A 24,396-nucleotide genomic window follows, 5' to 3' on the forward strand; every position below is an offset into this window, starting at 1 on the left:
GTGCCCCGTGTTTGACATTTGTTAGAAGCTAAAGTGCAATACAAATGGAGAACAGAAGAATAGGTGTGGTGTCCAAGATGATGCGTGTGCTGAGCTAGGGCTGTAAGTCACTTACTTAGTCTCTTCAGATTTCAATTCCCCATGAATAACACAGGTTTAAAACAACAGATCTCACTAACGAAATTCTGTAAGTGTGAGAAACTTGAGTTAGAGGAACTGACTGTTGAACATTTTTTTTTGAATTTTTTTTATTAATATTTTTTTTATTTTCCATTTTAAATTTAGATAAGAAACAAGGTTGCTTCACAAGTCAGTACGAGGTCCCTCTCCCTTGACTGTTGAACATTTGACGAAGTAAAAATACCGTTTCAACTTTAAAATGACTCATTAATTCCCTACCCCTTCCTCTAGAATTGCACAGCATTTTACCAAACAAGACAGTATTTTGCATTTAATAGTGACAGGATGGATTCATTTTGAAAAAAATGCACACAGGATTGCACAAAACCACTCTGTATATATAAGTGTGCTGTGTGTTGATCAGTATCTTGTGTTGGAATGAACCAGCACATAGCAGAACTGTTTTCCGAATGATTATTTCCAGTGTTTTAAAAGACTTTTCCCCCACTGGGATTTAATATATCGTTTCAGACATATCATTTCTCCCCCTTGGTATGCTCGCCCCCTGGTGGTGACAGAGCATTCACTATGCCGTGGAAAGGAACTTCCACACAGCTCCTTCCTTACCAACCTTAATCTTCTCTTTCTTGTCGAGCTTTCCTGAGCCGTTTCTTTAGTTGCTCACAGAAAGTGTCCCATTCCACCTCCCCTTGGGACAAGTCAAAATAGTCCTCTTTTTGGAGCCATCGGGAGAGACGATGGTAGCCATGGAGCTTCTGCCTATCAATGGGCTCCAGAAACAGCAGCAGGAGGCCAGCTGCCCCAGGCCTGGCCACCAAGTGGTAAGTGGCCAGTCTTAATTCTAGATTGCACCAGGGACTTGCTAAGGCCTGGCCCGTGAGCACACAGAGGGTGGATCGGCTTTTGTGCATGCTGGCGATCATGGATTCCATCCTGTCGTTTCCAATTCCAAAGTCCCTGGCAGGCAGGCACAGCCTCAAGCCCTCACCTTCAGGAGGTGGCTTCTCCAAAGCAGGGACCAGTTCTTCTAGCACCCAGGCTTGGTCCATCTCGCAACAGGATATAAAGACATCGTAGTCGAACTGGCCTCTGTGTCTGTGCCCACCTAATTTCCACCAACAAGCACGCAAGAGTGTCTGCAGGTAACGAAGCCAGGCCCGTTTATGACAGCCAATCAGAGGAAGGACGGTCAGCAGAAGTACCAGAGAGAAACTGACGAGAAAGCCCCAAAACTCAGCGTCATGTGGGCAATGGGTAGCAAGGAAGGAGAACAGGGGAGTGTTGGAGTAGTCAGAAGCATTGGCCATGCAGATGGATTTCTCCAGTCCGTAAACAAAAGTGTTTGGGGCCTGTGTGGCCCAAGGCTCCACCCAGGAAGCTTCACACTGGCAGGTGAAGGTGACATCTGAGAAATAGACATATGGAGGCATCTGGGGAATAAACTCCTGGAGGCTGCTGTCCATCTCCAGGGTCATCTCAGAGCTGAGCAGCAGCAGTTTGAGGTGGTGCAATCCCTTAAAGCTGGACACAGAGAGGTTTCTGAGATTCAGGTGACTCAGTGCCAGTGCCCGCAACTGAGGCACCTCCCTCAGCAGAGTCTCTAGCTTCACAGTGCTCGACTCATAGAAAAAATTAAGGTCCCCCAGCTCTAGCACACGCAGCCTGGGCATCTCAAATAGACGGAGGTCTACTGCGTTGTCATTGTCACACCAGATAGAGAAGTGCTCCAGGAGAGGAAGCTGCTGTGGAAAGAAGCTCTGAAGTTGACTGGTTGAGAGGAAGAGGCTGTAGCCACGCAAGGTGAGGCGACGCAGGGAGGGAAAGTGGACTGTGGTTGTGTCTGGTTGCCGTAACAGATAGGAGGCCTGTAAAGTAAAGTTCTCCAAGAGTAAGAACGGCTCTCCAAGGAGAACCATAAACTGAACCACTTTTGCTTGTATTTCTAAGCTGAGCAACATCGGAAACCAGGGAGGATAGATGTCCAGCATTTCATCAGAACCCAGTTTTAGATGTCTCAGCATCTGGGGACCCTGAAGTTGTTTGCCTGAAATATGCTCTAAGTAGGTGCCCAGAAGGTTCAAGGTGGTCAGAGCAGGAAGGTGAGACAGCCAGCCTGGTTTGAGTACTTTAATTTGGTTCCAACTCAAGTCGAGAGTCCTCAGCCCCCTCAGCCCTTGCATACTCTCATTTGATAAAGTAGAGATGTTATTGCCACTCAGCCAGAGCTCCTGGAGTTGTGGAAGAAATGTTCCACGGGGCACATCACATAGCTGATTGTGGGACAGATCTAGAACCCTCAAATTTGTGCTAAACACTCCTTCTGGAATCTCCAAGGTTGGGCCCAGCTTATTCATAGAGAGGTTGAGCCTCTGAAGTTGGGGTAGAGTACTTAGGAACCTGCTAGGAAGTGATTGCAGATAGTTATCATGAAGACTAAGGGATTCCAGAGCTTTATAACTTGGCATATCTTCATTCTCCAAGATGTTTTGTATTTGGTTCTTCCCAAGGTCAAGTGCACGAAGCTCAGAGTAGCCTGTGACTCTCCCAGGCAATTCTTCTATACCTGTACCCACAAGGGAGAGGGAGTCCAAATGGAGCAGTCCTGAGCCTGTGAGATCAAATGCTTTTAGTGTGGTACCGTCCAATATTAGGGAGCGGAGTTTGAGGCCACGCAAGGCTCTGGCACCTGTCTGCTTCAGCCGACGGTTGTAAGATAAATCCAGTACTTCTAGGAAGGGCCTCCCTAGTTTGGTACTGAGTGTAGGAGAGGGGCCAAGCAAAAGACTTGGAAAGAGCCTTTGCAGCTCCTGAAACTTTGTCAGACAACTGTTCCTTAGAGTTAGATGCCTCAGGCTAGCTGGCAAGTAGATGTTCCGGCTATAATTGAGGCAGTAGCCTTGAAAGGAAAGATGACTGAGGGATCTGAGAGTCTTTAAACAATTTGGAGGGAGGAACAGATTCAGGCAACAAGGAGCATGGTTCTCAAAAAAAAGGTACCGTAGCCGGTCCAGTCCTTGAAAAGTTCTAGCGGTAATCTTGGTTGTACCCAACTGCAGCCTCAGAAGCTTTAGGGAGTGGAAGCGATCAAAGGCCTTGACTGGCAGAGAAGACACCAAGCCCTGGAGGCAAAGCACCTCTGTATCTCTGGGCACTCTTTCCAGGGTGTGAGCCAAGTCTTTAACATTCGAGCAAGATGCCAAGAGGTGCAGTCCCGGGGCCAATGGGCAGAACCGGATATAGGAGGAAAGGTTAGGAAGCAGCAAGCTGTCCGCTATGATGCAGTCGGGGGCGGTCCATGCCCAGCTGGTCCAGTCAAGGCTCCCCAAAGCCAATAATAACAGAATGAAGAAAGCAGGGCAGAACTGAGCTCTTTCCATCCTTGGCACCGACTCTAGGAAAACAGAGGGAAAGAGTTGGGTACCAACTCTTACAGTGATGAGTAATCCCATCCCGGGATGTCTAACATGCATCATGTCCTTCAGACTTTGGGACATATTGGGAACATCCCTATAATCAAGGAAAGAGTGACACATTTGCCAATTCAGAGGCTCAAGCTGTGCCCACGGATGGGTGACTCCAAGCATGTAGGAAACCAGAGGAGGCCAAATCACAGGGCAGCACGAGGCCCAAGAGAAGCCTATGATGGTCTGATCTCCCTGGGAGATGACCAGTTCAGACTGCTAAATCCATTAGAGGAAGCCATCATCCAAACAAAGCAGCAACCTGACTTGTTCAATAGAGAGTACACGGAAAAAAAAAGGGACAGTGCTTCTGACACTTTTACATCTGAACAAATTCTTAGCCATGTGACACAGGCGGGCTGCTGTCCTTTATTCTTGAGGCCATGAAGCTAAATGACTTGAAATAGAAAGTGCCAGACTTGAGACTGTATTTTTCCTATCAGGGTTAATAGTCTGATATAAAGGTCCTCAGGAAGAACTAAGGAAATATTTCAAGTAGAATTTAGGGTTGAGTTTAAGGAGAAACCATTTTTAAAATAGTTCAGGAAAATACTTAAGGAAATAAAGTTGCCTAATGAAACTTAACGAAAGGAAATCAAGTCTTGATACGCTTGAGTTTGGAGCTTAGCACTGGGGAATCTGGGTGTTGGTGATGGTGAGCTGACTGCATTCTCGTTATTCATAGCCTTCTGTTTCAAGAGAACCTTTTGGAGTGACCATTGTGAAATGAGTGGTCATCAAAGTCCCTGAAAGGTCTGGAAGAGACGGGAGAGTGTCTTGTCACTCTGGGGATGATAAGGACCAGAGGATTTAACACTAAATGCCATGGATGTCTCTGCTTTCCTCTGGTTGCTATTTCTCCTGTGTGCTAATGCACTGGAGACAGTGGGGGCATCTTTTGTGCATTGAGTCCCCTCCCTCAAGCTCCTGTGCCTCAGATTTCAGTGAAGTTCAGAGGAGGCCAGAGGAGAGGAGACTGGGACCTCATCATCTAAATGGTGTGGCCCCATTGTAGATGCATTTGGTTTAGCTGATCTCCGTCTTTCTACCCCATGGCTCGTCTTTTCACCTTTCGAAAGTCTATTTTCCCCTGAGCCTTGACGTATCAAAAAGCGTACCTTACTCATCCAAGCTTCCCTTTTCATTTTAGTTTATCTAGGATGGTGTCAGGGACTGGAGTAGACCTCAGATCAAGGAGACACAGTGACCTTGGTACTGGGACCCTGTCACTGTAGAAGTCTGGGATAGATTAAAGTTTCTGTCTCAAGATATTAAGTTTGATACTGTAACCCTGAGAAACATACAGGATTGCCCATGAACTACCACATCTCAGTTGGTCACTTAAACTGTGGCAAATCTTAACCCATCTGTCCTCAGGTTCTACCTGGTCACCCCTGGCCCCGATCTCAGGCTCTCTGAAGAGGCAGATGTTTTGTGGTTTGCTTTCTTCCTTGCCAGTGTCATTAACTGCTTATCTGCCTCATGCAGAAATTTCTTTGGTATTAGGACAGCATTCCTTACCTTTTAGATAGGAAACAGAGGATGGTGGAGGCAGCTTCAAGTTTCTAGGAAGAGTTCTTACTCATCTCCTGTAGCAAAAGAAGAAAACCTTTGTCTTCTGGGAGTCTTCCCTCCATGGTGGCCCCTGCTCTGCTGCGTGGGAGTATGGTGTTTCTGTTATCAGTGGTAGGTGGGGAGCTCTGGGGAAGACAGGGAGTTGACTTAGGAAAAACGGTGCAACTTCTTTCTTCCCAGACTGCCTCCTTGGCTTTTGCAGCCTCACGACTTCCTCTTTTCTAGTCTCCTCTGGGGGTTTCAGTTCTCATGCACTGTGTATCCTATTCTCCCGATACCTGAAAAAAGGCAGTCTTCAGTTTGCTGGAATCATGTTTTATGCCGTTTCTACCCTTCCTTTGTCCTCATGTCTACTTCTTCCTTTGCTGCTATAGGGGTCTCAGGTGTCCTGGGACGCAAGGCTCAGCTCTTTCCTCCGTCAAACAATGAGCAGAACCAGACATGGATTAGTAGGAGTGAAAATGGTAGTGAAAGCACGGGCTGAACTCCACAAGAGATGTTGGCTCCAGCAACCATGCAACGGAAGCTGGCATGGGACCAGAGGTTTATCACCAAAGGGCAATGAAGAGTCTTCTGACGGGTAGGTCTTTATCTGGCTTCCAGAGGTGATTTGTTTTCTTTGTTTGCTGGAAGGGGCTCATACAATCCTTGGAGCAATCAAGGGCAGTTCAAGTAATGGTCTTCCCTGGTTCATGAGTCCCACAGTTTAGTCACGCAAGTCTGAGCCTGTGTTAGTCCTGTGTGTGCTCATGCACGAGTGTGTGCAAACGTCTGTGGGGACACCAGAGGAAACCATAGGTGATGACTCTGGCTGCTTACTTTGTTTTGAGCGGGGTCTATGTTGTTTTGGCAGTGTGCATGCCAGAGTAACTGGCCCAGGAGCTTCCAGAGTTTCCCCCATCTCTCTCTGCTCTCCCTTCCCCATGGTGCTGGGATCACAGATGTTCATTCTGTATGTCTGACTTTTATGAGTTCTGGGGATTTGAACACAGGTCCTCCTCACACTTGAGCGGAGAATGTGTTCACCCACTGAACCAATTCTTCAGTCTCCTCTCATGTCTGGTCTTGATCTCAGGTATTGCATCCCTTATCTCCGTTAGAGAAGGAAGGTTGCAGAGGAGCCTATAACCTTCCTACAAGGAGCTCAGTCCTCCTGCCGAGGTTGGGTGTGCAGGGGGAGGGGACAAGAGGAAGAAGGTGTGTTTTGGTAAAAATGGCAGAATACTTCCCAGATAGTACAAGTTATGGGGATGCCCATATTCACATTCATATCTGGCTTCATTTGTCTGAAGTTGTTTGTTCAAATTAGCATTTTAAAATTAGCTAGTTGATAATTTCACACACACTTTGTTTTCTCTTTAGTTGGTTCCCCTCCTACTCTTTCCTCCCCCGTCCCCTACACCGGCCCTTCCAGTTGCCTTCCTCCTCAACAGGCTGGCTTCTGTCGCATGTATTTGATTAATCACCTTCTCTCCCTCTTTCTCCACCAGTGCTCAGATCTCTGCTCTTCTGTGTTCCCCTTTTCAAGTTTCATGACCTACAACCCCCTCCTTATCTCCAGAATATACTCACATCTGCGAGCACTTAAAGAAGCTTTCTCCACATATCGCAGAATGCATAGCATTTATATTTCTGAGTCTGGCTTCTTGACTGGGACCTTGGTGAATGTTATTTTTCATCTGTTCTTACAGAAACAGTGATGTGAGTTTGATTTGGGAGATACTGAAATAGTTCTGCTGTTTCTTGTGCTAACCTTTCTGTTTTCAAGTACCCTGCGGGAGGCTTTATTGTGTTAAGAATATGAGATAATAATAATAATGATAATAACAATAACAATATAACCAGAACACATAACACATATACAAAGAAGTGGAGAATAATTTAAATTTATTACATATATATTCATGAATTTTGATGAAAGCATTCTGTTTTACATGCTTTCATTTTTTCTTTCTTTATTTTATTACTTTAATTTTAAATAGCTTGCTTCACATGTCAATCCCAGTTCCCTCTCCCATCCCTCCTCCCCTGCCCCCCACCAACATCCTATCCCATTCCCTTTCTGCTCTCCAGGGAGGGTGAGGCCTTCAATTTGGGATCTTCAAAGTCTGTCATATCATTTGGGGTAGGGACTAGGCCCTTCCCCATGTGTCTAGGCTGAGAGAGTATCCCTCTATGTGGAATGGACTCCCAAAGTCCATTTGTATATAGGGATAAATACCGATCTACTACCAGAGGCCCCAGGCCTCCTAACTGACACCCATGTTCAGGGGGTCTGAATCAGTCCTATGCTGGTTTCCTAACCAGCAGTCTGGGGTCCATGAGCTCCCCCTTGTTCAGGTCAGCTGTTTCTGTGAGTTTCTCCAGCCTGTTCTTGATCCCTTTGCTCATCACTCCTCCGTAGTTCGGCTCAGTGTTTAGCTGTGGGTGCCTGCTTCTGATTCCATCAGATACTGGATGAAAGCTCTAGGATGGCATATAAGGTAATCATCAATCTCATTATCAGGGAAGGGCATTTAAGGTAGCCTCTCCACTATTGCTTAGATAGTTAGTTGCGGGTTACCTTTGTAGATCTCTTGACAGCTCCTTAGTGCCAGATTTCTCTTTAAACCTATAAACCTCTATTATTGTATCTCTTTTCTTGCTCTTCTCTATTCTTTCTGCTGACTAAATCTTTCTGCTCACTCAGGTCCTCCTCTCCCCTCTTCTTCTTCCCTTCTCTTTCTCCTAACTCCCTCTCTCCTCACCCCATGCTCTCAATTAGCTCAGGAGATCTTGTCCCTTTCCCCTTATCCAGGGGACCATGTATGTCTCTCTTAGGGTCCTCCTTGCTTCCTAGCTTCTCTGGTGGAGTGGATTATAGGCTGGTAATCCTTTGCTCTATGTCTAATTTCCATTTATGAGTAAGTACATACCATGTTTGTCTTTTTGTGACTGGGTTACCTCACTCAGCATGGTTTATTCTTGTTTTGGATTTGTTGTTGTTGGTGGTATTGTGTGTGGATTCCCACCCCTTTATTCTTTTGGCTGTTGGTAAAATGGGATTATCTACTGCCTATGTTTTGTGGGTGTAGTTAACTTCCTTGGGTTGAAGTTTTCCTTCCTGGACCTTCTGTAGGGATGGATTAGTGGATATGTATTGCTTAAATCTGGTTTTGTTTTGGAATATCTTGTTTTCTCCATCTATAGTGATTGAAAACTTTGGTGAGTATAGTAGTCTGGGCTGGCATCCATGGTCTCTTAGTGTTGGTAGAATATCTACCTGGACCTTCTGGCTTTCAGAGTTTCCATGGAGAAATCAGGTGTAATTATGACAGGTTTGCCTTTATATGTTACTTTTTTCCTTTGCTGCTCTTAATATTCTTTCTTTATTCTGTATTTTTGGGGTTTTGATTATTATGTGGCAAGGGGACTTATTTTGTGTTCTGTAAGCTTCTTGTACTTTCACTGGCATGTCTTTCTTTAGGTTGGGAAAGTTTTCTTCTATGATTTTATTGAATATACTCTCTGCACCTTTGAGTTGGGTTTCTTCACCTTCTTCTATACCTATTACTGTTAGGTTTGTTTTTTTCATGGTGTCCCATAATTCCTGGATATTTTGTGTTAGGGATTTGTTGGGCTTCAGATTTTCTTTGGTCAATGAATCCATTTCTCCTAGTGTTTCTTCAATGCCTGAGATTCTCTCTTCCATCTCTTGTATTCTGTTGGTTATTCTTGCATCTGTAATTCCTGATCATTTACCCAGCTTTTCTATTTCAACATTCCCTAAGACTTTTTAAAAAAATTTTCTCTATGTCAGCTTCCAAACCTTGCACTGTTTGAATTGTTTCTTGTAATTTTTGGTTTGTCTTTTCCTCCTTTCTTGATTTTTTTTGTTTTTTCTTCCATTTCTTTAAGGGATTTTTCTCATTACCTCTTTGATGGTCTCTATCATTTTCATAAAGTTGTTTTTAGGGTTGTTCTCTTCTTTTTCATCTGTGTTGGGATGTTCAGTTCTTGCTGGTGAGGAGTACATAGACTCTGGTGGTGTCATATTGATTTTTCTGTTGTTGACTGTTCTTATAATGTCATCTTCTCATCCCCTCTTCCAGTGGGTACAGGTGGGGTCTCTCTCTCTCTCCAGGAGGGTGCAGGACTAAGGTTCGCTTCCTGTGGGTGCCCAGCAGATCCAATACTCTGATGGCGCTCCTCTTACGGTGGGTTAAGAGAGAACTAACACTTACAGTCTCTGGATGGGCTGGTCTGCTGGAATGGATTCCCCATTGCGTAGTCCCTAGGCCTCAGTAAGCTCCAGGAGGGCACCGGCCATGTTTTCATGAAAAAAATAGAATTCCATAGTTTCTTCAAGCACTATTATTTTTTGTGATAGTCTTGATTTCTCTTTTTAGTAATTGTGTCTTTCAAAGCTTTTATATCCACTATCTGTTTTTCTTTATAGTTGGATATATACATACATACATACATGCATATATATATATATATATATATATATATATAAAAGGATGACCAACTTCCCAAAGAAACCACTAAACTTCTAAACTTTCATTGCTATATTGTCTTATTTTATACCTAATATGATCTCAAAAACTTGTGTTAACAATATGACCGGCTTAAGAAGTTAAATTTTCCCCTTTTGTAACATCATCTTTTAAATATTTTTGTATTTGGGAAATTTATAACATATATTTTAATAATAGTCTTTGCCCCCAACTCCTCCCAGTCCCTCCCCTACCTCCATACTCCACCTACTTCATGTTATTTCTCTGTCTTAAACAAAACAAAACAAAACAAAAAAACAAAACATGTAGCCCTGTCTGTGTTAGCCAACTACTCCTGAATGAGGGGCCTCCTCTGGAGTCTGGTTGACATATCCAGTTTGACTCCATTGAAGAGGACTGATTTTCTCTTTCTTATCAGCTAGCAAATGCAAATAACTTCTTGGCTATGGGTGGGATTTTGTGCCCATTTTCCCACCCCTGTGTAGAGATTATTTTTTTTTTTCTAGCTTGAGTCTATACAGGTCTTGTGCATGCTGTCACAAACTGTGTGAGTTCATGTGTGCATCAGTCCTGTTGTGTCTGGAGAACATGGTTTTCTTGAAGCTTTCCACCACTTCTGGCTCTTAACAAACTTTCTTCTTCCACAGAATCCGTGGAGAGCACTGGCTACTGGCTTGCTCTCCATGGCTGGCTTAGCTCTTCCTACACACCAGAGAATCACCTGGCTTGCTCTCCATGGCTGGCTTAACCCTTCCTACACACCAGAGAATCACCTGCCCAGGGGTGGCAGCAGCCACAATGGGCTGTCCCCTATATCAAATCACTAATTCATAAAATTCACCACAGGTTTGGTCATCAGTAAGCCTGGTGGGGACATTTTCTCAATTAAAGCTTCCCCTTCCTAAATGGCTCTAGCTTATGTCAATCCAGCACAATTACAATCTATTGCAAGAGGAAGCTTATCTGATAAGGGTTGAACAACTCACTGGTCTATCTCTGGGTATAATAATATGTTATTGGTAGTAGTTTTATTGACATGTTCATTTAGTAGACTAATAGTAGGTTTTTCCCTGGTCCCAGTTACCTGTCTAGTCTCATGATGTTTTTACTAACAGCATAGGTTCCATTTCATGGGGGTGGGCCTTAAATGCAATTAAAAAGTTGCTTCTTACTACATAACGTTTGTGCCACTGTTACACCATCATGCAGGTTGGTCGCCGTTGTAGCTCAAGGGGTGAGATTAAGGATTTCTCTTCTCTTCCAGTGCCACCCTGAAAGTCAGTAGGGTGAAGTTTCCTGTTGAACATTCGCTTGACCTCTCCGTGTTCTGTGATACAAGTATGCAATGCCTTCAGCAACAGGGTCTCATCATTAGGTTTTGGGTGGTAATTGATAGCATTAGCAATAGCCTATCATGTTTGGGGAAATCTGTAGAACCTCTTTGGCCAATTACTAAAAAATGTAAACCATTCCTGACACTGGGGGTTTTATTTGATAGTGTGATATCTAGTTAAAGGTACTGTCTTTCCCATTACATGGTAACAATTTAAATTATTTTGGTTATGTTTACATTTTAGGAAGTTTCTATAGAAGTAGGTTTCCATACACTTTTTCAAAAAGCCCTTTGTGTTAATTTTCCCTCCTCTACTTGGTCTTCCCCTCTGTCATTATAATTAATCCTCCTATTCCCTTTTATTCATCTATGACACTATATTCTATTTACCCTTCCTTGAAAGACCCCTCCTTCTCCCATCCCTTGATAGTTACTACACCTCTATGGGTACTCTGATTGAAACACAAATATATAAAACTTAAAAGCTGATATCTGTGTATTTGAGAAAACATGGAATGTTTGTCATTTGGTGTCTTGGTTACCTCACTCAGGATGACTGTTTCTAGATCCATTCATTTACCTGCAAATGCCATTATTTTTACAGCCAAATAATAAATACATTTTTTTCAAGTTAAATTTTTGTGGACCAGATTCTAGCTGCTGTGTTTCTTGATACCTCAGTTCCTGGGCCTTCTTATGCTGCTGCCCCTTGTCCATCAACAACTGCAGGTATTATACTGAAGTGACTCAGCCCCCAAACAAAAAGAATGTGCCCCAGCCCCTGAGACACACTGAGTTCTGGCCAGCAAGGCTGCAAGGAGGATTTCCCAGGACCCTAGCAAGCTGGAAAGTAAAGTAACTACCACAAGAATGGGATACAGGTGGGGAGCCCTAGAATTTTGTATTTTCCTATCTAGTTCTGACATTTGGCACATATGTATTATAATTTGCCTTTTAACTCAATAATATAATTCACATAGTGAACACTTCACATTGATTCTGATGTAGCTGGGCAGTTATCATAAACCAAGTCAAAAGAACTTCATGTTTCTCCCATTGTATTTTTCTAAAATATTAATTTCTGTGATTGATCCAGCCCTTGGTCTCTGTGGCCACGCAGCTGTGAAGAGGATACAGATGCAGGCACAGCAGAATCCTTACCCAACGTGGAGTCAGCAGGACTGGTTCCTTCACTTAGTGTATTCGACCTTGGAAAATGTACTCGTTTACTTTCAGTGTCACGCATGAGATAAATGTGGAATTGTGTACCATACCTGCATGACATAGACATTGACGGATAAGAAACTACACAAAGTGTGTTCTGAGAAGCTGTACAAATGAAATGGACTCCATGTCTATTATGTGTATGGTGTATTCCACTTTGCTTATTTGTAGCAGTCATTTCTCTGGCTGAAGTAGTAATATTAATGTTATTTTGTTAATAAACATTGGTGCCCTAATTGTCATCATAGAACCCACATCCAGTAACTGATGGAAACAGATTCAGTGATCCACAGCCAAGCACTGGGCTGAGCTCATGGACCTCAGTTGAAGAGAGGGATGAGGGATCATATGAATAAGGGGAGTGGTCAAGACCATGATGGGGAAACCACAGAGACAGCTGGGGAATCTGCATGGGATCAAAGTAGGTCCTCTGAATGTGGGTGACAGTTATGTGTCTTGATCTGTTGGGGGACGTTGGCAGTGGGATTAGGACTCACCTAGGTAATATGAATGGGCTTTTTGGAGCCTATTCCCTATGGTGGGATACCTCATTCAGTCTTGATATAGGAAGGGGGGACTTGGTCCTTTCTCAACTTGGTATACCAGACACTGTTGACTCCACAAGGAAGGTCTTAACCACTCTGAGGAGTGGATGGGACATGGGGTGGAGGGAGGTTGGGGGCAGAAGAAGGGGAGGGAGGGGGAACTGGGGTTGGTATATAAAATGGAAAAATTTAAATAAAAAAGAGCAGCAAAGGTGCCCTTCATGCAACCACCTGAGGCCTTGAGACTGTCAATATGGTCCCCATCCTGGCAGGAGCCAACACAACCAGAGACTGCCAGCATCCTAGTCCCTTTCTCTGCCCACTGGACTAGGTAAGCCTGCTGTGCCCTGTGCACAACCAGCTGAGGCCTGGAGACTGTGGACTGTGGATCCTATCCCAATGGGGTCTAGCCCACCCTGAGACTGCCAAGGACCCCAAACAAGGACCATCTCCATCTAAGGGAAGAGGAGAACCACCAGGGTATTGGACCTACTTGCACCCACCAGAAGGGAACCCTGGTCCCATACAAACCAGGAGAGGGAGAGAATCTCTCTGCACCCAATGGAAGAAGAGATGGGAAGGAGATGATATAAAAACACACTCAACAACAGAAAAACAAATATGACACCACCAGAGTCTAGAGACTCTACATTAGCACAACCCAAGCATCCCAATGCAGATAAAGTAGAAGAGAATGACCTTAAAAACAATTTCATAAAAATGACAGAGGCCCTCAAAGAGGATATGGGAAAATCCCTTAATGAGATGGAAGAAAACACAAACCAAAAAATTCAAGAAATGGAGGAAAAGACAAAGCAAAAATTGCAAGAAACAATTCAAACAGTATAAGGGTTGAAAGCTGAAATAGAGACAATAAAAAACACAGTTGGAAGGAATGCTGGAAATAGAAAAGATGGGCAAATGATCAGGTACTACAGATGCAAGTATAACCAACAGAATATAAGAGATGGAAGAGAGAAACTCAGGCATTGAAGACACACTAGGAGAAATAGATCCATTGAGCAAGGAAAACCTGAAGTCCAACAAATCCCTAACACAAAATATCTAGGAATTATGGGACACCATGAAGAAACTAAACCTAAGAATAATGGGTATAGAAGAAGGTGAAGAAAACCACCTCAAAGGGGTAGAAAACATATTCAACAAGATCATAGAAGAAAACTTTCCCACCCTAAAAATAGACATGCCAATTAAAGTACAAGAAGCTTACAGAACACCAAATAGAGTGGATAAGAGAAAAGTCCTCTTGCCACATAATAATCAAGACCCAAAACATACAGAATAAAAAAGAATACTAAGAGCAGTCAAGGAAAAAGGTCAAGTAGCATATAAAGGCAAACCTATCAGAATTACTCCTGATTTCTCCATGGAAACTCTAAAAGCTAGAATATCCTGGAAAAATATTCTACCAACGAACACTAAGAGATCATGGATGTCAGCCCAGACTACTATACTCAGCAAAGCTTTCCATAAATATAGATGGAGAAAACAAGATATTCCAAGACAAAACGAGGTTTAAAAAATACATATCCACTAATCCAGCCCTACAGAAAGTTCTGGAAGGAAAACTCTAACTCAAGGAAGTTAACTGCAACGAGAAAAACATAGGCGATAGAAAATCCCACATTAAAAACAGCCAAAAGAAAAAAGGGGTGGGAATCCACACACAGTACCACCACCAACAACAACAACTCCAAAACAAACAGAATGAACAATCAATGATCATTAATATCCCTTAGTATTAATTGTCTTAACTCACCCATAAAAAGCCACAGGCTAACAGAATGGATTCAAAGACAGAACCCATCCTTCTGCTACATACAACAAACACACCTCAGCTTCAAAGACAGATGTTACCTCAGAGTTAAGGGTCTGATTTTCCAACCAAATGGACCTAAGAAACAAGAAGGGGTAGCAACCCTAATATCTAACAAATTAGACTTTAAATTTTAATCAATCAAGTGATGAAGGAGGTCATTTCATATTCATAGGAGAAATCCTCCAAGAGGAAGTCTCAATTCTGAACATCTATGTCCTCAATACAAAGGCATCCATGTTCATAAAAGAAACATGACTAAAATTCAAACCATACATAAAACCTCAAACACTTAGAGTAGTTGACTTCAACACCCCACTGTCACTACTATACAGGACTATCAGACAGAAACTTAACAAAGAAACAAAGGAAATAATAGAAGTTATGAGCCAATTGGGTTTAGCAGACATCTATAGAACACTCCAATCAAACACAAAAGAATATACTTTCTTCTCAGCACCACATGGAACCTTCTCTAAAATCGACCACATACTTGGAAACATAGCAAACCCCAACAGGTACAAAAAAATTGGAGTAACCCCATGTATCTTATCAGATCACCATGCTTTACAGTTAGAATTCAACAATAACACAAATCGCAGAAACCCTGAAAACTCATGGAAAATGAATAATGTGCAATTGTAACATTCCTGGGTCAAAGAAGAAATAAAAAAGAAATTAAAGACTTCCTAGAATTCAATGAGAATGAAGACACAACATACCCAAACTTATGGGACACTTTGAAAGCAGTGCTAAGAGGAAAGTTCATAGCACTAAGTGCCCACATGAAAAAACTGGAGAGTAGTCACACTAGAGGATTAACAGCAGAATTAGAAAGCTGTAGAAAAAGGAAGCAAACTCACCCCAGAAAATAATAAATTGCGGGCTGAAATCAATGAAGTATAAACTAGGAAAACAATACATAGAATCAATGTAAAAAAGAGTCGGTTCTTTGAGAAAATCAACAAGATAGACAAAGCTTTATGCAAACTTACCAAATGGCAGAGTGTGAACATGCAAATTAACAAAATCAGAAATGAAAAGGGGCACATAACAGCAGACACTGAGGAAATCCAGAGAATCATCAGGTCATACTTTGAAAACCTGTACTACACAAAATTCAAAAATTTAAAGGAAATGGACAATTTTCTGGATAGATACTATTTACCAAAATTAAATCAAGAACAGATAAGCAATTTATTTATTTTATTTTTAAATTTAAATTAGAAACAAGGTTGCTTCACATGTCAATTCCAGGTCCCTCTCCCTTTCCCTCCCCTCCTCCCACGCCCTCCCATCAACCCGTCCAATATCCCCTCATTTCCCCAGGGAGGGTGAGACCCTCCATGAGGGTTTCCATAGTCTGTCATTTCATCCAGGGCAGGGCCTAGACCCTCCCCAAAAAGTCCAGGGTGAGAGTGCATCTCTCATTATTGAATGGCTGCCCAAAGTCCATTTGTATACCCCAGATAAATACTGATCTACTACCCAAGGCCAATAGATTACCTAGGCCTCCTCACTGACACCAACATTCAGGGGGTCTTGATCTGTACCATGCTGGATTCCCAGGAATCAGTCTGGGATTCAAGAGCTAACTCTTGTCAGGTCAGCTGTTTCTGGGGGTTAAACCAGCCCAGTCTTAACCCCTTTGCTCATCAGTCCTCCCTCTCTGTCACTGGATTCCTTGAGTTCAGCTCAGTGTTTAGCTGTGTGCGTCTGCCTCTGCTTCCATCAGCCATTGAATGAAGGTTCTGTTTCCCAGACTCTCTGGCCCATGGGATTGTAGGCTGGCACTCCCCAGATCTATGTCTAAAAGCCATACATGAGAGAGTACATGCCATGTTTCTCTTTTTGTGACTGCGTTACCTCACTCAGTATGGTTTCTTCTAGTGCCATCTATTTGCCTGAAAATTTCAGGATTCCATCGTTTTTTTTCGGCTGAATAGTACTCCATTGTGTAAATGTACCACATTTTCTCTATCCACTCTTCAGTTGTGGGGCATCTAGGTTGCTTCCAGGTTCTGGCTATTACAAACAATGCTGCTATGAACATAGTGGAACAGATGCCCTTGTTGTATTAATGGGCATCTTTTGGATATATGCCTAAGAGTGGAGTTGCTGGGTCTTGTGGTAGGTTTATTCCCATTTTTCTGAGGAATCTCCATACTGATTTCCAAAGTGGCTGAACCACTTGGCACTCCCACCAGCAATGGAGGAGTGTTCCCCTTTTACCACATGATCTCCAGCATAAATAGTCATTGGCGTTTTTGATTTTAGCCATTCTGACAGGAGTGAGATGGTATCTCAGAGTTGTTTTGATTTGCATTTCCTGGATGGCTAAGGATGTTGATTACTTCCTCAAGTGCCTCTCAGCCATTTTAGACTCCTCTATTGAAAACTCTCTATTTAGTTCTGCAGCCCACTTTTTAATAAGGTCCTTTGGTGTTTTGCAGACTTGCTTCTTGAGTTCTTTGTAAATTTTGGAGATCAACCCTCTGTCAGATGTGGGGTTAGTGAATATCTTTTCCCATTCTGTGGGTTGCCTTTTTGTCTTAATGACTGTGTCCTTTGCCTTAGAGAAGCTTCTCAGTTTCAGGAGGTCCCATTTATTAATTGTTGACCTCACTGTCTGTGCTACAGGTGCTATGTTCAGGAAGCTGTCTCCTGTACCAATTCGCTCAAGGGTACCACCCACCTTCTCTTCTAAGAGGGTCAGTGTGGCTGGATTTATGTTGAGGTCTTTGATCCATTTGGACTTAAGTTTTGTACATGGCGATAAACATGGATCGATCCGCATTCTTCTACGTGTCGGCATCCAGTTATGCCAGCACCATTTGTTAAAGATGCTTTCTTTTTTCCATTGTTTATTTTTAGCTTCTTTGTCTAAGATGAGATGTTCATACATGTATGGGTTAATATCAGGGTGTTCAATTCGATTCCATTTGTCTACCTGTCTAATTTTGTGCCAATACCAAACTGTTTTCAGGACTACAGCTCTATAATAGAGTTTGAGGTCAGGATGGTGATACCTCCAGATGTTGCTTTGTTGAGTAAGGTTGTTTTGCCTATCCTGGATCTTTTTTTTTTTCATACAAAATTGATTATTGTTCTTTCAAGGTTTGTGAAGAATTGTGCTGGTATTTTAATGGGGATTGCATTGAATCTGTAGATTGCTTTTGGCAGGATTGCCATTTTTACTACATTGATCCTACCTATCCAAGAGCATGGGAGATCTTTCCATTTTCTGAGGGCTTCTTTAATTTCTTTCTTTAAAGACTCAAAGTTCTTGCAATACAGGTCTTTCACAAGTAAATTAGCACAGGTAGAGATAAAAGGAAGTGAAAGGAAAAAGGACCTCCTCTTTTGGAAGCCGGCCATGCTTCAAACTCCTAGCTAGTGTGTCTCTCCCTCTCTGGTAAATAAATGTATTGTATCCACTATAGCATCGGCTATCATCATTAATGCTCCAGGGGAAAGAACATTTGAACAACACAGATTGAACTTGATGGGTTGAAAAACAAAGGACAGAAAGCTGGGTGGGTAGGGAGGTATTGTCTAATAAAACTTTTCCTGGGAAGATGCAACATACTTGTCTACTCACCCTAGATAGAGAACCTATGGCAGACCAAAGTATAGTACCACCAACATCCAGAACCAATGAGTTTTATTGGTGTTATGTATAGGAGAGTATGGGTGAGCGTTTACTTACATGAATAGAAATGACTCAAAAAGATATCTGTATCATGAAAGCCCACATCATCGCCACCTGTGAGAGCTCACAAAAGACAGGAACCTGGAACACACTGCAGTTGTTCAGACAGTTCAACATGTTGGAGAGTATCCTAAACTTCTCCCAGGCTGGTTTCTGTTTCCTCTGGTCTGCTCTCAATCTTTTTTGCAGTTTGGCTTGTTTAATCTGGTAGGGAGGGGGTTAGTAAATCTGGTCAGTTTTAGGGACTTCCTGGAGGTATTTTGAGTTGTTTACCCCCTTGCTTAAAGAGTTTCCTGGCAGGATAGAATGCTTCAATCTTGGAAAAAACAATTACTCTAAAAGTGGTGGCATGAATTTTGGAGTATTTGAGTGAAGGCGTTTGAATATAATATCAATATATTGTATGATATCCAAAGGGAAGAGAGACATGTAATCATATTATAATCTCAAAATTAAAATTTTTAAAAAGAAAATCACTGTATAAACTAACCCTCTAAAAAGATTGCTAATAAAAAGATCCAGAACTCTTAGTCCAGAAGCTGGAGAGATTATTTTTTTCCAAAAGCCTTTTTTTTTAATCCAACGAAAGGCTCGTCTGGTTTGTTTGAGTCCATTTATGAGACGGATTATATTGATTTATTTATGTTTGTTTTGCCATTCCTCCATCTCTGAAATGGGGTAGTCTTGGTTTTTGTGGATAATCATTTTTATATGTTTTTGAATCCTGTGTGCAAGTATTTTATTGAGAATTTCTATGTCCTTGTTGTAGGGAAAAGGGACCAGCCAAAGAAACACACCCTGAGCAGAGCCAAAGAAACACACTTTGGCCCTGCAACCAGAACCAAAGAAATGTACCCTGACCCTGAAACCAGTGCCAAAAGAACACACTTTGTCCCTGGAATCAGAGCCAGTGAAAGAAATACACACTGGCCCTAAAACTAGAGCCAAAAGGCTAAAAAGGACCAGAGAAAGAAACACACTTTGGCCCTGAAACCAGAGCCAAATCTGACCTTAACCCTGTGCAGAAAACTAACCAGTCCTTGAGCAGGAACTCTAGCCAGTCTCAGCTCAGCATTGAAGTCTGACCAATCCCCATCCTGGAAGCCCTATATAAACCCTGTGTCTGTTTAGCTTGTGGCCTTTCATGCTGCCCGGCTGTCTTCTGCCATCCACTCTCCTGGATTCTTCCCTTCCAATAAACCCCTTGGATGAGCTTCCGGTGAAGACCTTCATTTGCAGCAGAGCAGAGAGGACCCTGGACAGAGCAGACAGAGCAGGGTTGTAAAACTTTTCGGGGGGGAGGGACCTTCTGGCACAGAGTTGTTACACTCAGCTGTCCACTCAGTGCTGAACTGTAGCAACTTCACCCGGGAAACCTCTCCTGCTGGGGCAAAACTGCTGCACTGGGTAAGCATCCCCAGCTGGAAGACCCTGTCCTGCCGGAGCCGAGCCTATACACAGGGGAAGCCTTGCCTCAGGGCTAAACTTACTACAACTTGTGGTGGTCCTTGGCTCCTGAGCTCCAGGATACCTTCCCGTCTGAGCTGTTTAACTCAGTATTCTGTGACTCCCGAGCTCCAGAATACCTGTCCCATCCCAATCCAGCACGAAATGCTTACACTTGTTCATCATAAAATTGAAGTATAATATTCTTTGCTTTCTCTTCATGTAGTTTTAGTAATGTTCATTTATATTCTGTGGAACGGTTCTTCACTGTATTCATGTAGTCATTTTTTGTTTGTATGTTTATTTTTTTAGTTGGGAGATTTTAAATTATTGCTTCTATCTAATTGGGTAATACATGTCTATTTAATTTATGTATTTCATTTTGACTTGTCTTTGGTAGGTCATATGTATCTAGAAACTCATCCATTTCTTTAGATTTTCTAGTTTGGTAGAATATAGATTTTTAAAGTAAGGCACTTATAACTCAGAATTTCCTCTTGTGTCTGTTTGAATGTTTCTCTTAGATCTAATTTTATTAATTTGTATCAGTTCTCTTTTTCTGTTGGTTAACTTTGCTAAAGTTTTACCAATCTTACTGTTTTCAAACAACCAATTCTTCATTGCATTCATTCTTTGTATTTCTTTGTCTCTATTTCATTAATTTCAGTCTTGATCTTGATTACCTTTTCCTGTATACATCCTTTGGGGGTGTTGTTTGTTCTGTGTTTTCCAAGACTTTCAGTGCATCCCTAAGATATTAACGAGGTATGCTTGCTTTTTTATTTATTTGTTTATTTATTTATAGTGTTAGCATTTAAAACTATAAACTTTCCTGTTAGGAGTGATTTTATTTAACCTCCTAGATTCTTGTCATTTATATTCAATTCTAGGAATTAAAAAGTTTCCTTTTTAAATTCATCTTTGTCCCAATTATTATTCACTAGTATTCTATTTAGTTTCTACAAGTTTGTGTAATTTATGTATTTGTTATGGCTATTTATATCCAGCTTTGTGCCACTGTGGTCTGATAGAATGTAAGGTATTATTTACATTTTTCTGTGTTTGTTGAGATTTCTTTGGTGTTCTAGTGTGTGGCCAGTTTTGGAGAGGTTTACATTACTGATACAAATGTGTAAGATGTAATGCTTGGGTGGGATGTTCTGTAAGTGTGTTAGGTCCATTTGGTTTATGATGTTATTTAAATTTGGAGTTTTTCTGCTTAGTTTTTTCCCTATATGATGTGTATATTGAGGAGAGTAGGATCTTGAAATTACCCACCATCACTATGGGAATTAGTTTGTGGTTTTAGATCTAACAGTGTTTCTTTTATGAAGTTGCTACTTCTTTGGAAGGTATCTAGTATCTGCTCTTTTGGAATGATATTTTAGGAGTATTGCTCACAATCTTATAGTCTACCTTATTTCAGGTGCCATAATATGTAAACATTTTAGTCTTTGTTCACCACATTGTCAGGGAATCAGCAAAGACACCTACTAACAAATGCTTGCATAAAGCAGTGTCTTCTGGCACCTGCATGTGTGCTCACAGGCATCTAAATGTGTTCATAGGCCTGCACGAAACAAACAAGCAAACAGAGCACCTTACCTACATGCACACACCAGAAAAAGTGTAGCCTCTGGACAGCTAGATAATCACAATAAGAAAAATACAAAATAGTAGTTGTATCATTCATGTAAGAGTATAATGTTTTTATTACTTTAATTTTTAAATAGCTTGTTTCACATGTCAATCCCAGTTCTCTTTCCCTTCCCTCCTCCTGCACACCCCCACATCCCTGCCCAACCTCCCACCCTATCCCCACTTCCTTCCACATAGGGGATATTCAGAGTCTGTCATTTCCCTCAGGGCAGGGTCCAGGCACTCCCCTAAGAGTCCAGGCTGAGAGAGCATCCCTCTTTGTGTTATGGACACACAAAGTCTGTTTGTATTCCAGGGATAAACACTGATCCACTGCTCAGGACCCCATAGGTTGCCCAGGCCTCCTCACTGACTCTCACATTCAGGGGATCTGGATCAGTCCCATGCTGGCCTCCCCGCTGTCGGTCTGGGGTCCAAGAGCTCTCCCCTGTTCGGATCAGCTGTCTCTGCTGGTTTCACCTGCCCATTCTTTGCCAATTTGCTCATTGCTCCTCTCTCCCTGTCACTGGGTTCCATGGGTTCAGTTCAGTGTTTAATTGTGGGTGTTTGCCTCTGCTTCCATCAGTCACTGGATGAAGGTCCTAGGATGGCATATAAGGTAGACTTCAAGTTCATTATCAGGAACGGGCATTTAAGGTAGTCTCTCCACTATTGCTTAGCTTGCCAGTTGGTGTCATCCTTTTAGATCACTAGAGCTCTCACTGGTGCCAGATCTCTCTTCAGACCTATGACTCCCTCTATTATAGTATTTCTCATCCTGTTATCCCCATGTTCTACCCCCCACTCAACCTTCCTGTTCCCCCATGACCTACTCTATCCTCCTCTTCTCCCCCTCTCTTCTTCACAGCTCCCACTCCCCCAAACACACCTCCTGCCGTGTTCCCAATCTGTTCAGGAATCTTGCCTCATTCCTCTTCTCTGGGACACCATGAATATCTCTCTTAGGTTCTTTCCTGTCTCCCAGACTCTGTCAGTGGCATTGCAGACTGGCACTATCCTGATTCATGTCTAAAATCCACATATGAGTGAGTACATACCATGCTTGTCTTTTTGTGACTGGGTTACCTCACTCAAGATGGTTTCTTCCAGTGTCATCCATTTACCTGAGAATTTCAAGATTCCGTTATTTTTTTCCGCTGAGTAGTACTCCATTGTGTAAATGTACCCCATTTTCTCTATCCACTCTTCAGTGGTGGGGCATCTAGGTTGCTTCCAGGTTCTGGCTATTACAAACAATGCTGCTATGAACATAGTGGAACAGATGTCCTTGTTGTATGAATTTGCATCTTTTGGGTATATGCCTAAGAGTGTAATTGCTGGGTCCTGCGGTAGGTTGATTCCCATTTTCCTGAGGAATCTCCATACTGATTTCCAAAGTGGCTGTACAAGTTGGCACTCCCACCAGCAGTGGAGGAGTGTTTCCCTCTCTCCATATCCTCTCCTGCATAAATTATCTTCGGTGTTTTTTATTTTAGCCATTCTGACAGGAGTAAGATGGTATCTTAGAGTTGTTTTGATTTGCATTTCCCTGATGATTAAGGATGTTGAGCACTTTCTTAAGTGTCTCAGACATTTTAGACTCCCCTATTAAGAGTTCTGTATTTAGTTCTGTACCCCACTTTCTAATTGCATCCTTTGGTGTTTTGGAGACTTACTTTTTGCGTTCTTTGTAAATTTTGGAGATCAGCCCTCTGTCAGATGTGGGGTTAGTGAATATCTTTTCCCATTCTGTGTGCTGCCTTTTTGTCTTGTTGACTGTGTCCTTTGCCTTACAGAAGCTTCTTAGTTTCAGGAGGTCCCATTTGTTAATTTTTGATCTCAGTGTCTGTGCTACTGGTGTTATGTTGAGGAAGCCGTCTCCCATACTAATTTTTTGAAGAGTATTCCCCATTTTCTCTTCTAATAGTTTCAGTGTGGTTGGATTTATGTTGAGATCTTTTATCCATTTGGACTTAAGTTTTGTACAAGGCGATAAACATGAATCTATCTGCCGTCTTCTGCATACCAGTACCCAGTTATGCCAGCACCATTTGTTGAAGATGCTTTCTTTTTTCCATTGTACAGTTTTAGCTTCTTTGTCAAAAATCAAGTGTTCATAGGTGTGTTGGTTAAAATCAGGGTTTTCAATTCTGTTCCATTGGTTTACCTGCCTATTGTTGTGACAATACCAAGCTGTTTTCAGGACTATAGCTCTGTAATAGAGCTTGAAGTCAGGTATGGTGATGCCTCCTGAAGTTCCTTTATTGTATAGGGTTGTTTTGACTATCCTGGGTCTTTTGTTATTCCATATAAAGTTGATTATTGTTCTTTCAAAGTCTGTGAAGAATTGTGCTGGGATTTTGATGGGGATTGCAATGAATCAGTAGATGAATCTGTAGATTGCTTTTGGCAAGATTGTCATTTTTATTATGTTGATCCTACCAATCCAAGAACATGGGAGATCTTTCCATTTTCTGGTATCCTCTTAGATTTCTTTCTTTAGAGACTCAATGTCCTTGATATAAAGATCTTTCACTTCTTTGGTTAACGTTATCCCCAGATATGTGGTGCTGTTTATGGCTAATGTAAAGTGTCATGTTTCATCGATTTCTTTCTCAGCCACTTTATCATCTGTATATAATAGGGCTACTGATTTTTTTTTCGAGTTAACTTTGTATCCTGCCACTTTGATGAAGGCGTTTATCAGCTCTAGGAGTTCCCTTGCAGAGTTTTTCAGGTCACTTATATAAATTACCATATCATCTGCAAATAGTGAAAGCTTGACTTCTTCTTTTTCTATTTGTATCCCTTTGATCTCCTTTTGTTGTCTTATTGCTCTAGCTAGATCTTCAAGTACAACATTGAAGAGATATGGAGAGAGTGGACAGCCTTGTCTTGTTCCTGATTTTAGAGGAATTGCGTTGAGTTTCTCTCCATTTAGTTTGATATTAGCTGTTAGTTTACTTTATATTGCTTTTATTATGT

The 24,396-nt window shown here is 42.1% G+C and overlaps 2 protein-coding genes across 2 annotated transcripts in view; one reads left to right on the forward strand and one right to left on the reverse strand.

Moving 5' to 3' along the window:
- Window positions 1-278: 278 nt before the first annotated feature.
- LOC101840985 (toll-like receptor 11) lies at window positions 279-3,590 on the reverse strand. The gene has a single exon (XM_005087494.3). It carries the CDS (start codon window positions 3,588-3,590, stop codon window positions 753-755), a length of 2,838 nt encoding a protein of 945 aa, XP_005087551.3. The 3' UTR covers window positions 279-752.
- Window positions 3,591-3,596: 6 nt separating this feature from the next.
- The window catches only part of LOC101841247 (olfactory receptor 4Q3), a 38,665-nt gene continuing 17,865 nt past the window's right edge, over window positions 3,597-24,396 (forward strand). The window contains 2 exon segments of the mRNA XM_040735760.1: window positions 3,597-3,956; window positions 5,552-5,757. Of these exon segments, the coding sequence (XP_040591694.1) occupies window positions 3,597-3,956; window positions 5,552-5,757 (566 nt within the window).

This window comes from Mesocricetus auratus, unplaced genomic scaffold (assembly GCF_017639785.1).
Source record: "Mesocricetus auratus isolate SY011 unplaced genomic scaffold, BCM_Maur_2.0 Super-Scaffold_100048, whole genome shotgun sequence".
In the NCBI taxonomy this organism is placed as follows: domain Eukaryota; kingdom Metazoa; phylum Chordata; class Mammalia; order Rodentia; family Cricetidae; genus Mesocricetus; species Mesocricetus auratus.